The sequence below is a fragment of the Poecilia reticulata genome, linkage group LG14 (genome assembly GCF_000633615.1).
Source record: "Poecilia reticulata strain Guanapo linkage group LG14, Guppy_female_1.0+MT, whole genome shotgun sequence".
Taxonomy (NCBI): Eukaryota; Metazoa; Chordata; class Actinopteri; order Cyprinodontiformes; family Poeciliidae; genus Poecilia; species Poecilia reticulata.
Window position 1 is genome coordinate 2549937 of NC_024344.1, and position 13520 is coordinate 2563456.

The window sequence follows — 13520 nt, forward strand, 5'->3', positions numbered from 1 at the left end:
ATTGAAATTAGAATGTGATGAATTGCATTGATCTGCGTTGAACTGTGTATTTATCAAGCGTTCAATACACACACACACACACACACACACACACACACACACTAAAATAAACAAAGTAAGATTGAGTTACGCTGTAGAAATTAAAACTAAGCTGATAGATGTCTTACACTCAGCAAGATTTACTTTAGAAAACAGACTAAAAGTACCTTTTTTGAATGATTTTGGAGTTATTAATAATTGAGCAATTGAAAAAAATTTAATTTAGAAATAAAACCACCTGAATATTAATTAATGTAGTTTCAGTAAAGAAGAATAGGACCAGTCATTTAATGCATGGGATCTAATCAAGAAGTCTGTTGCTCCAGGTTATGAATTCAAATTGACGTCTTTATGTCTAATTTATCCTTTGTCTTTTTCAAAAAATGTCTTCACCATTATTCATTAATAAAAGGTGAAAAGTTGGAAAACATGGAAATTTAGGATTGATAAAAAGTTATGAAAAAAAATAGGAGAACCTACTAAACATTCAGTTATTTATTAAGAAATATTCACATATTGATTCCTAATCTAATTTTGTTGTGTGGATAAAACTGGACAGTTAAATCACGACTGGATTTATGGTACTTTAGGTTTTTTTGAAGACTTCTTTTAGCTTCTGGGGTCTGTCTGCTCAAGTCAGCGTACCAGGACAGATAGACCTCCATGTATTGTTGTTTGCATTTCCTCCTCTTGGAAACTGTTTTTCAAGCAGTGGCATGAATAGTTTCAAATTCTTTTGAGATCCCATCATTTCCTTATTCATTCTGAAAGGACCAACTACTGTAACTCTTTCAGTCTTACTCTGTGGTTTCAGCTATGAATTTATTCCTCTCCAGAAATCAAATTTCTAATTAGGTTTCACAGAAAAAAACCATAAAGGGCTGCATTATTTATTCAATCACTTAAATTTAACAGTAGTGTTAAAGATCAATGTTAAATATTCAAAGGTGCAAATGGTGTGAGTTATCATACAGCTGTACCTCTTAGATCCAAAAACATGAATAATATTAATTACCTGTGAGTAGTTTGTTTCTATTTTATTTTATTTTTTAGAACTGACAGTGTACTCTTTCACTTTCCTTATTTTTGAGAATATTCTGGTTAAAATATCAGTGAAAAATCAGCAAATTTCTAAGAAAATACTCGTTAGATCATAAGAAATCTCAGACAACTGAAGGAGCTATAAAGCATGACAATGAAGAAGAATGGCTCACTGGAATCAAAGCGTAAAGAAGTGAGTGGTGGTTTTAATCACTTTTTTTAGGTGATGTGTACAATAGTCGTGTTATTTAAACCTTTATCAGGAACTAGTCATCTCATAGTGATTCATTTGTCATTGCGTCTTCTCTTTAGAGACAAAGCAGCCTCTCAGACTAGCGGTTTGTTCAGGCAAGGGGTCTGCTTAGTATCACAGCACATTAAGTGCTATTAAGAATCGCCCACACAAGTCAGAATGGTTGCAAAAAGAGATAATTGTCTATGTCAATATATATTCATAGTTCTGGCCACTCCTTTGCTTATTAAGCAGTGCTAAAAAGGAAATTTGTGTTTCATTCCCTACAACATACACTCAGAGACCTCTCTTATGTGCACTTGCCTAATTCATTCAGCGAGTTTGAAGAACAGTATTATACACTCCATTCATTATTCAAATGCTCTCCATTATCAAAGTGCCCAGAGAAATACGACTAACCCAGCCAGAAATAACTCAGTGTGGCGTGATTTCTCCATATAACACACTTGGTCAGGTGCAATTCCTAAGCACAAACTCAGATGAGTGTATATGGACATACAGCCTGCTGAACAAAATCTTCTGAGACAATGTATGTAAAGCAGAAACAAGAAAATTAAGAAAAAATGAGAGACGTAAAGAACTAAAACAAACAAAGGCGAGGACAAGAAAACGAAACAATTCTTACTCAAACTAAGATGGGAAGTAAAAACTTAGTGGGTTGCACACATATTGTTACACCCTGAATGTTTTCATATTAGTTCATGCTACAACCACAAGCCTCACRCAATTTCWCTGGGATATAGGTGAACACAAAGTAAGGCAGAAATGTGAAGTGGAATGACAAAAAATTATAGATATATATTCCTGTCCATCAGCCTCTAACCAGCTTACTTGCTCTTGCAAAAAAAAATGCATCCAACATCATGATGCTGCCACCACCGTGGGTGTGGTGTGTTCAGAATGATGTGCAGTATAAGTTTTTTGCTTTGCAGGTTTAATTCACAGAGAAGCTTTACCTAAAATGAGATTAAAATACACACATGCAAAACTGGACGACCCCTGAAAGCAGTTGGTTAATCTGCATTTCATACAGAATTAGAATAAAGGAAAAATGTACAGATGAATGGCAAACTTCAAATTTTGAAAACCACGTAATCTTCCGTTTCACTACTATGAACCCCTTAATGTGAATTAGTGAAGTTTGTGGCTGTGATGAATTTGTTCAAAGAGTCCATCTACATTACTAAGCCACTGAACGTGGAGAACGCAGAAGTAGAGGACGGAAGAGAAAAATAGTGGATAAAGTAGATGAAGGAAGAAAATACATATAAAAAGTAAAAGAAAAGCAATCAAAAGAGAAGTAAATTACATATTTTTATGACAGAGAATGAGATATGAAAAACCAAAAAAGGGAAAACACATAAACGTCAAATGTTGATATTTCTGTTATTTTTGACGGTCTGGATTTAGTTTTTCTTTTCTAAGTTGGTCTCATCAAGGTGAGTGCTTCCCTGCTGGATTGGAAAATGTGAAGCTAAACCCCTGTGACAGCAGGCGTGCCCAGAGGATCGGCTACAGAGAGGATCAGGCGGCACGAGGAAGCTGCAAAATTCTGCACAACAGAGACATGATCCCATTCAAAGTCCTGCCTGTTTAGATTTTCAAGGTTTATTCATTAGACTTTTTCTCTGCATGTTTTATTTATGTTCCTAATTCATGCTCCGCACAAACTACCGGGCAGTTTTACTGTTAATCACTCCCTTCCTGTTGCATATCTGTGATCCACGGGGTCACTGCATGTGTGGGCGAAGGATATTTTGTGTTTTATTTTGGTTAAACTTTAATTTTAAAATAATTTCGACAAACATATAAAATGATATTTCAGTTTACTCTGGGTATCTGTAGAGCGGCCTGGTGTCAGGATGCTGTTAGACCAGTAGTGCTTGCTGAAGGCACTTGGGAAAATAACAGCAGCAGCGTTGTCGTCTCTTCACTATTCTCTCTTCTCTCTCCCTGCACCGGGTTGTGCCTTTGAAGATAGACATGAAAACTGAGCCAGGCCACAGTGGGACCCCCTGAAGAAGGTCCCCTAGCAGATGCAGCCACCCGCCCTTCCCCCATTTGCTCCCACCGGCCCCAGGCCCTGAAGACAGCCCCGAGGCTAATCGACCAGGAACACAATAAAGAAAGCAGCAGAGGTTGAAAGCTCTGAGCATGTTTTCCTCTGCATGTGTACAGATCAAGGGGAAGAACTTAACAAAACGATGAATTTATCAAGCCACCCTAAATACAAACAGTGATCCACAATGGGCTCCTTCACACTTTAAAGATTTACATGCCTCTGCACGACTGTCTACTTGGCACTTGCTGTGAGCTGCAGAAAATATATTTTTTATTAAAGATTGTGCATCACATCAGATCAGCTATAAAACAAAAGCTGCTTGTAGTTTCCTGGAATTAAGGATGTGATGGAGGTCCGTGTTTATACGGACCGATGGATCATAGCATTAAAGGTGCGTTAATGTTAGCATGTTAAGCAAAAGAAAAAAACTTATCAGGTTTTTATGGCTTAAAAAATAAACAAAAATATAGTTTATTTAATTCAAGCCAGGTAAAAACAGGTATTTATTGAGAATAACTAGTAAAACATGTCAGAGTTAATATAACTACAAAGCTGTTAACACATAAAAAAACTAAATATTTAAATCATATTCAAAATGTCTCAACAGATTCAAATGAAGCACGTCATCCAAATTCAAGATTATGAGTCTAAAATAAGATACATCAGTAGTGAAGATGAGTTATAATTATGAATATAACATTTCTTTTTGGAAGATTAAATTTAAAATCACAGATCATTTTGATTCTACCTTATAGTTATGCACAAAAGATAATACATTTGTAAAACCCAGCAAAATATGTCAAAAAGTATGTTGATGTAACAAAATTTTTAAAACTTAAATGGTTGCTTACTTTTTAGGGTTTTTTTTATAGGCTCAAGAACAAACTATATGATTTAATGTGTCTCAACTGTCAAGTTTAAGGATTCAATCATTCCAAATATCCCTTTGTTACATGTTTGTTTTATTTTACTTATCTGCCTCCAGGGAAACAGATAAGTAAAATGTCTCTATTGTGTGTTGCAGGGTTAAATGAGGAATAAACAGGATGTTGAGCTCATCCAGGGCTGGTTTAAAGTAACAGCACTTTTGAATCACAGCATTTCTCAATAAAAGGCATTTCTGCAGCAATCAGTTTACTTCTTATGAAAGTTCTCAAACACGGCGGTGACCTAAAGGACGTACAGAACTTTCACTTTTCTTCATTTTACTTTCAACTGATCCGAGAGTTTACCTGTTCTTTGAAATTGTTTGCAAAACCTCTTGTTTATTGTAGAAAATCATCCACAAAGAGGATTTTTTTTCCCCCTCAACAGTTCTATAAAAAGCAATGCTGAAAAGGAGTGATTCTCTTTATTAAGTAATGAGGAAGCCACGGTTCAGTAGCATAGATACACATAGCTGAATGGCACACAGAGTCCCACCAAGAACAAGCCTCCTCCATAGCTCTCACATTGCATCAAGTCACAGAGTGACGGGTACATTGTCTCAGGCAAGAGGGAAAAGAGTGGTGAAACATGTTCCTCTCAGAGAGAGAACCAGCTCCCCACAGCCAAAGAAGAGCATTTACACAAATGCATTTCTGGAGTGCTGCGATTAGCTGAGTGCACTACAAGAGAGGAGGGTTCCTCCGAAGTTCGTTGTGGGCTGAATGATTTACACAATCATCAATATTTGAGTTATCATTTGAACCTCTAAACGTTCCTGCATTGCTATTTCAAGACACATAACAGCCTCAGAGGACAAATAACATATAATCGTTCCCTCTGGTCATAACAAAAGAAAGATTGTCTTGATTTAGTCCAGTGCAGGCAAATCAAAGTCAACGTTTCACCGTTTTTCTTTTAAACATTTTGATAAACAGAAAATCTGTTTTTCTTCAACCCATCTGTATGGTTTGACGGGAACTTAAAGGGGGCATTAGTATAATTATTTTAAGGTTTGATGATTTTTTAACTCTCCTTTTTAAAGAAAGGAATGACAAAAACATTGATATATTTACATAACTACACAAAATTATTTAAGAAGACTTCTACTTCTGCAGGTTCCTGTAACTTTTTTATTGCTCTGAGGATTGACCAGTCTGTGAGTCCTGTCAAAAGAAGCTACCAGGTGCAATTAGTTATTATGACCATGTTATCTGCGGTTGACCATATTAAATTAAAAGACAATCTAGAATGTTTAGATTATAGGTTGTCTATAAGGATCATGTATTTACATATTTAATTCTTTTGCTCCTGTGTGTTAGAGACAGTCCACAATAAACCTATTAACAAAAATGTTTTATTAATAGTGCTGTGTAGATTTTTTAATCTTTTATCCTTAATAGTTTTGTTATATATAAATTAATTAGTTACATATCAGAAAATAACACAAATCTTAACTCAGTATGTTTAATTTTAATCCCATCCTCCAAGAGTAATATAGCAAATAATCTACTAATATTTCACTTTTTGTAATTTGACGGCTTATTTGACATATCATTTTCTCCATCAGATGTGAATAATATGAAATTTATTTTAAGACCTGTATATAATATGGGCAGTTGTTTCATTCAGTTAAATGAATATTTATTAATAATTAATAAATACTCCATCAAATAAATAATTATCCTCATAAAATAAATACAAAATAAACTTAAATATGTTTTTCTAAAATATCCTGTTTGTAAACATTCACTTGCTCCTGGTTAAATATTAAATTTAAATTATCTTTCTCACATAAAGYCCTTAATAATAAAACTGAATCATACATCTGAGATCTGATTGTTCCAAAACGTAGAATGGRGCAGGAAAATCTTTTAGCTAATAAATGTAATAATTTATATTACATTACGGAGCCAAATCGACCACTAGGTGGCTGCCAAAACCTCTTTTCTTCTTACATTAATTTTACTTTAATGCCCACTTTTTCTAAAGGCCTCATCCAAATCGCTAGGTAATACTTTTGTAAACATTGCTCTACATTTAGCAACTACATTTCAAAGGTTTTAAATATAACTAGTTTTAAAAAAAATGTAAAAAGAGAGGTTAACACGTAGTCATTGTGGGGCAAATCCACTCTGAAGCCAAAACCCTCATTAGACAGTAAGTRTGTAAAATCAGTGAACTGTTACCGAGCTACAGCAGGTTCTCGTATTTGTCTTAATATTTTTGATAGGGTATCAGTCTTGCACTGCAGCAAGAGACATGTGTACAGATACAAATCRGAGGAGCTCTATGGTGTTTTCCTGAATACTAAGAACCTTTGTCTATGATCTTGCTCACCAAAGAAAAAAAATCTCATGCGGTTTGAAAATGAAAGTGCGATAATGGTAAAAAAGCAACTTCTTTTTTTTTTTGTGCCACGGATATAGCTGAGTCAGAACAGACTTCTTTTTTTTTGTGAAAAAGAATGAGTGATGTACAATGCAGAAGAAACTGTGTTACCCAGATATAAAACACCTTTCAGAGATATAATTGTAGTTCTGGAAAATCAAAAAGCAACATTCATGTCCAAAACCTRGCAAACAAAAGACTTATAAAGTTAAATTAAGGCCATCTGGAGCTCTTTATGAAATAAAATGCAAAACATATTCAATAGCTACTTGGCATTAGCCTGACCATTGCCTTCCTGTGCAACTCTGCTTGAAAAAAAAACTCATTTCCAGCAGAGTTTGGGCTTCCTCCCCTTGACTCAGACTGGCTCCGGTCAATTTTTGACAGGTTACAGAAAAATCTGTGACCCTTCATTTTCTGCAATAGCGTGAAAATACTGGGTATATATTATACAGYTGGGATTGTAAAATTCATGGYTCCTATATTACCATCGCATTGACAAAGAAAATATAACGTCAGAGTTTAAAACAACTATTTTTCAGAGTTCTACCATCTCATCACAACAATCTGGGCGCATTTATAATATTTAACCCTCAAATAGCTAAAATCATACTAGTCACAGATTATTCCGTCCAGAATAATTGCACTATCGCCCCCTGCGGTCACAGAAAAAGATGGGTCACAGATTTTTCTGTAACACCTGCACTTCTATCTTTGCAGTGGAGGATGGTTGTTTAAAACAGTCAATTTCTACTAAGCTTCATAGTGTTGTATTGGTGAATTACATAGGCAAACGTTAGCGATAGGGTAAAATTTAAAACCTYGACGGAGGTAATATCACTAGGAAGCAATCGTTTCTCAACAGCCAAGAGCCCAGACTCTCTGGACAAAGCAAATGGCATCAGACAAGCGACTGGTTTTCAGAAGGCTAGGTCAGCATACAAATGAAGTAAAAGAGATGCGACTACACCACCATTTTTGTACATATAATTCTGATTAAAATTAGCTAATTAGCTGCTTTTTCTATACAAAATATAATTCCTCCCCTCTCTCAATTGTTAAGTAGTAATGTATGACCTATACAAGCATGAAACTTTAGACAGTTTACTACAGGCTTGTCCACAACTAAACAATTTGTTCAATGTCCTTGACTAATTTTAAAACACCATGAATAATTTTATCACCAACAAAGTGATTCCCAAAGAGCTTATAGCTTAACATGTTACACTTTGTGTCCAATAGGTAAAGGAAGAAGGGAATCCCTCCTAGCAGTTGTTAATAAGTCACAAGTACAGGACAAAATGTAAGATATATGACACAAGTAAGTTTATTTCACTCAAATCAAAAATCACCTTACAAAGCAAACAAATCCAATTCATTGCAAATTTGTTTAATTAAGTTTATTCCAATACAGTTAAATCCAGCAGTCAAATTAAAATAGAATATACARCATAATTCCATCTGATCATCCTAAAGTACAGTCAGAATCTGCACTGTAAATGCCAATATGTAAAACATTTTCTCCAAAAATATTTTTAGGATTTACAATAAAATTGACAAATTATACAGAACAAAACATTTTTGCCTGAGAAAGTCATGAGAAATAAGTTAATGTTCTCTAATGCTGATTTTAATACTGTGAAAGAAAATTACAATAAATAGTCTTATGATAAATTAAATAAAAAATAAATAAGATGGAATATCTTAAAATAAAAACAACTTTTCAACTAAAATACTACGCAAGTTAAACCACAGCATTAAACTTAATTTCTCATATCATGCTGCTCAGTTGTTTTATTATTATTTTCTTTACATRCACAATTTCCACTTTCAGAAAATGTAAAAATGCAAATAAACCTTATAGGACACAACTACAATGAATTTGTAAATGCAGATCAGCAACTGCTGAAAAGGTTCCACGACCTGAAGTTACTATACCCCAAAGTTTTTCCTCTTGCTACATTTGGAGATGTTATCCAGCAGAACAGTGATTGGCTTGGTTTCAGTTGAGTTTCTCACAGTCTTCAGCAGCTCTGGACAGTCGATCTGAATGACAAGAAATCCAGTTCATTCAAGCTGCACAAAAATGTTGCTCACCCTAATTTCTGCAGCTACATCTGCAATTCTTTTGTTTTTGTAAGTTAATCCACTCTATTGAGAAGGYTAAAACACACGTGACCTGTTTTCATATAAAAATCCAAGATGAATTAAAAAACTTACCTGTGTATCGTTGATGTATTTGCCCACGTAGTGCACAAGTGATTGCTCGTTCTTCTTGGGTTCTTCAGACTTCTCATGCTTAGACAGAATCATGTGCGCTTTGCAAAAGAAGTCATCCTACATGGGAAGTAATTGAAAAGTATGTAAGTACATTTTCAACATTCTTTAAGTATGGGTCAAGTGATGAAGCACTCTTCTTACCTTACAGCCGGCATCAACCAAATCCTGCACGTTCTCCACAAACGCCTATCACAAAGAGAAAATAAGTTTAGTCAAACATGCTGCCAACTTTTAAAACGGCAATTTAGTCATAAACTGTTGGAAAAAGGATAACTAAAAGAGAAAACTCACTTTGGCGTAAATGTCTTTACATTTGTGAGCCTCTGTAATAATGTGGTTGAGGATGACGTGTGTAGCATCAGGAGAAGCAGAAGGAGCCGGGATGACCAGCTGAACCACAGCACACACCAGCAGAAGTATTGCCATCACCATGGTTGCTCGTAGGTTGAGGATGTCTCGAGAGGGAGTCTCTGAAGTTGTCTTTGGTTGTTCAGCTGTAAGCTTGAAGTTGCTCTGACTGAGTGCTTGGTTTTATACACCCTTTGTCCACGCCTCTAGCTATGTTTCTTCACTGCTAAAATGAGATGTCGTCTGCAGTGATTATGAGATAAGTTGTGGTTTGACTATTTCTTTGAATTTGAAGGCTTGTTAGCTGTTAAAGTGAAATACCTAAACTGAGTTTGTGTTAAAAAAATCATTCCAGCTTTAGTAATTCTGAAGATTTAATACCAGAATGTCAAACTTTTGAAGATGAAACAAGGACATTTAAACTGTAATGTCTCATATTTTGAAGCACAAACTATCAATGCTTTCTATCTGAAAGCATTTGATCATTTAAAAATTATTTTCATTTCTTAACAAAGGCGGCATGCTAAATTTCTTTAATACAACTCTGCAATTGGTGCATCATGCAAAGACATGAAAGTCATTAATATATGTGCATAACTTGTACTTTCAGTTTCTTACTTAGTGTTTTGACATTTATTCAAATAAATTGACAAAAAAWTTTTTTTCAAGCTCTTGTTCACTATAAGAAAATTTAAACGGTTCACAGCAAAAAGAGGGTAAATAAAACAGTGTGAATTTTACCAACTACAATCAAAGAATGAAATGTCACTGAGGACCTTTAAAGTTATGCAACACAGCCAGTTTTTTAATGAAGATAAGACGAGAGAGAGGAGATGCTGCACTTGTTGATTTCGGAGTTCTGGTCCTGGTTCTTGCGGATTCGGTAGAAGTTCTCGATGTAGCTGGAGCGGCCCAGGAGCTCCACAAAGTCTTCATCATGGGTGATGATGAGCAGCTGGAAATTGCGCTGACGAGAACGACTCTTGATGATTCTAGAGAGCACAGACAGCAAAGAGATCAAGCTCAAGTACAACACGCTGAATACTTGCAACTTTCAAAGCAATGCAATGTTGATAATCTCTAAATCTAAAGAAAGGAAAACAGTGATCAGTGATTGCTTTGTTGAAAGGTGATTAATGTTGCACAACTCTTATTCTACAGTCTTGAACACTTGCAATCTTAAAAAACAAGTGTCTGTAAAAAGTTTCGCAATCAGAAAAGGTTCACACTTTAAAAGAAAAGTGAATACACTCTCAGGATAGCACAGTGTGACAAATCTAAATCATTACAATATCAAAGTGTGCTTTTACTAAACACTACTTGGATTTAATACCTGGTTTGTTACTGTTGTATTCAAAGAAATAGTAATGAGTTTTAAAAATGGCAAACTCAAAATTGTAAAAGGATTTATTTCCATATATCTGTTAATGCATTAAAAACASTCCCCACTCCTTAGCAAATTAAATAAAAATAAAACCTGAAACTGTTAACAATTAACAAAAGGTGAAAAATATCACAGTTTCTACAATTTTTCTGTTGAAAACACTTTAATGTCAATCTTGTTGGTCTGGATTAAGGATGCTGCTCAATTAATTGTAAGCTCTTTGTAATGATTTGATGAGGGCTTCTTGCTGACGGCCTGACTTTTTAAAGTTATCTTCTAATTGGTGAGTATTCACGGCTTACCTTGTCTAATTACAAGGTAAGCTGGGCTACTATTATTTTGAACACAACTGTATGCACCATCAGTTGGATGGATTTTCAGTGAAGTCTTCACCTGATATAATGCAAGTGGTAGGTGGARAAATCACAAGGACAAAAAAAACAAAGAAGAGTGAAGAAAATGTGAGTTAATTTCAACGGATTCTGTTGCTGCACACTGTTTCACAGTTATTCTGCAGCTCTAATCACATTAGATGCAACTTCAGGTACGAATTTAAAGATTTGCAAAAGCATGAAAAGCACTAACTCTACAAGGGCATGTGCCAAGGACTCGATGTTCTCTCTGTCCAGGTTGGTGGTTGGCTCATCCAAGGCCAAGATCCCACAGTTCAGACAGAAAGTCTCTGCCAGGGCAAGACGGATGATCAGGGACGCCAACACCTGCACATGAGAGGCCATGAAAGAGGAACTGATTATACAGAGCAGCTACACTGACTTACTGGTTCGGTTGCTCTTGGGTTGCTTACATGCTAACCGATTACAAGTCACAATTTTGTATACACTTAAGTTTAAATCCTACAGTTTGGTGCAGAATAGAAAAATAATTTGATATTAAATAGTCTCAAGAAAATACAAACTACATGAGTGTAGGTAGGCATATCTTTATGTTACGAGAATGCTARGTTTTAGGAAAAGAAAGAGTGTTTCAATTAATTTGACCCTAAATTCATGCCAAATATGGACAATTAGGGAGTGAAGAAGAACTTCTCTCTAAATATTGAAGTGTTTCTATTCACCACACACTTGGCAGGACACCAGCAGGTGACACCAAATTAAGAAGCTGCTGACATTTGTATATATAGTTTAGTAAGATTTTTAAATCCCTGCTCTTGTGATGATTCTACATATCAGATTATGCACCACACTAGCTTGTCATATCTTCATCACTYGCTCCCTCTGATTTCATCATTATCAGTATTTTTTGTCATTCAGTTATTGTGCAACAAAAGCACGTGTGTATCAACTCTCCTGGACCACAGTGGTGACAGCCTTTTGTTGATGGATTTGTCGTCTGGAGGTTTTTACTTGTATGCAATGACTGTATTGTGACGCATCAGCATAAATACATGGACTGYTACTGACTGACAATGTTCTTGTGAACATWTTRTACATGTATAACCTTTAGCCATGCCAGCACAAATACAGAATCGGCAAAGTCGGCACCTTCTGGCCAGCACTGCAGCGTCCTCTCATATCCAGAGCTGTGTCTCCTTTCACCATAACTACTCTGTAGTTGTAAACCCTCCTCTTGACTCCAGCTGATGAATTCTCATCCACATCCGACCTGATCTCCACATACTCAATATCTGAAGCACATATGAGACACAAGACAAAAGACTTAATGAAGGAAAATACTGGAGAGGAACTACTTTGTATAAGTTTGAAAAAAWAWATATATATATATTTGTAAAAGAGAAGCACCTTGACCCCTGTAGGTGCTGCGCCACAGGTCTCTGATAATTTTATTGATCTCATCCATCTTCATACTGTGGAACCTCATGATGGTTCTGTGGAAAGCAGAAAGAAAACAACGGTAAAAATCATATTAAAGGGGATGCTTTAGTCTTTGTTAGATTGAAAATAGCAAAATAAGCTCAGTAAGACATAACCAAGTGGATTGTCAATCACGTGTTCATAAAATAAAATCCTCTCAAGATGACAAAAATGCACCATCATCAATTCCTAAATATAGGTTAAACAAGTTCACTGCTGCAAATGTGACTTTCTCATATCTTGGTTACAAAATGAAAACTGCAGCAACATTTTTTTTTTTCATTTAATACTGATATGTTAGATGATATATCTTTGTAAAAAAGATATGCAAACAGAAGACTGGATGCTGCCTTCCTGGATACCAAGAAATATTTTGTCTATCATCTAGCAGTTTGATGAAAAAGTCCAGTGTGGTTAAAAAGACGAAAGTGATAACCGTACAAAACGCAGTTTCTTCCTATGACCATATATGGGGGTTGATGAACCACAGAGGAAAGCTGAAACTAGAAGGATTGGAGGACACCTTATCCAACAATCTGACCTACTGCCTTATGTACGCAACTGCTTAGTCAACAGATGCAACTACTGACTTCCTTTTAGAAACAGCATATCTCTTCCAAAAACGGACTTCTATGAATTCATCAGAAACTCAATAAAAGCTAATATGAGCAACTTAAGCTGGATTCATTTATTAGGATATTAGGAATGTTATTGTTCCATTATCATTAAATACATTGGATATTTAAATATAAGAATGATACAGCTTTTACAGTGTTYCCAATCGAAACAAAAGTATGACGCAGCACTRTAMAAAATACTTAAGAAAAACTACTTACTAGCATGGATTAATAAAACAGAGTTTCACCAAGTCTCTTAGTATACTTTGGAAGCAAAGCAGTAAAGAGGAGCAGAGCAGGACCTATGCATTTTATATCACCTCTAGAATCCTTGCCGGACTTGAAGTTA

At 35.3% G+C, this 13520-nt stretch overlaps 1 protein-coding gene across 1 annotated transcript in view; it reads right to left on the reverse strand.

Annotated features, from left to right (window-relative positions):
- Window positions 1-8084: 8084 nt before the first annotated feature.
- rad50 (RAD50 homolog, double strand break repair protein) overlaps window positions 8085-13520 on the reverse strand; it is a 28326-nt gene continuing 22890 nt past the window's right edge. The window contains exons 25-30 of the mRNA XM_008426949.1: window positions 12483-12568; window positions 12225-12367; window positions 11308-11441; window positions 9132-10330; window positions 8931-9047; window positions 8085-8756 (exon numbers count right to left, since the gene is read on the reverse strand). Of these exons, the coding sequence (XP_008425171.1) occupies window positions 10144-10330; window positions 11308-11441; window positions 12225-12367; window positions 12483-12568 (550 nt within the window). The 3' untranslated portion in view covers window positions 8085-8756; window positions 8931-9047; window positions 9132-10143. The remainder of the gene's footprint in view (window positions 8757-8930; window positions 9048-9131; window positions 10331-11307; window positions 11442-12224; window positions 12368-12482; window positions 12569-13520) is intronic.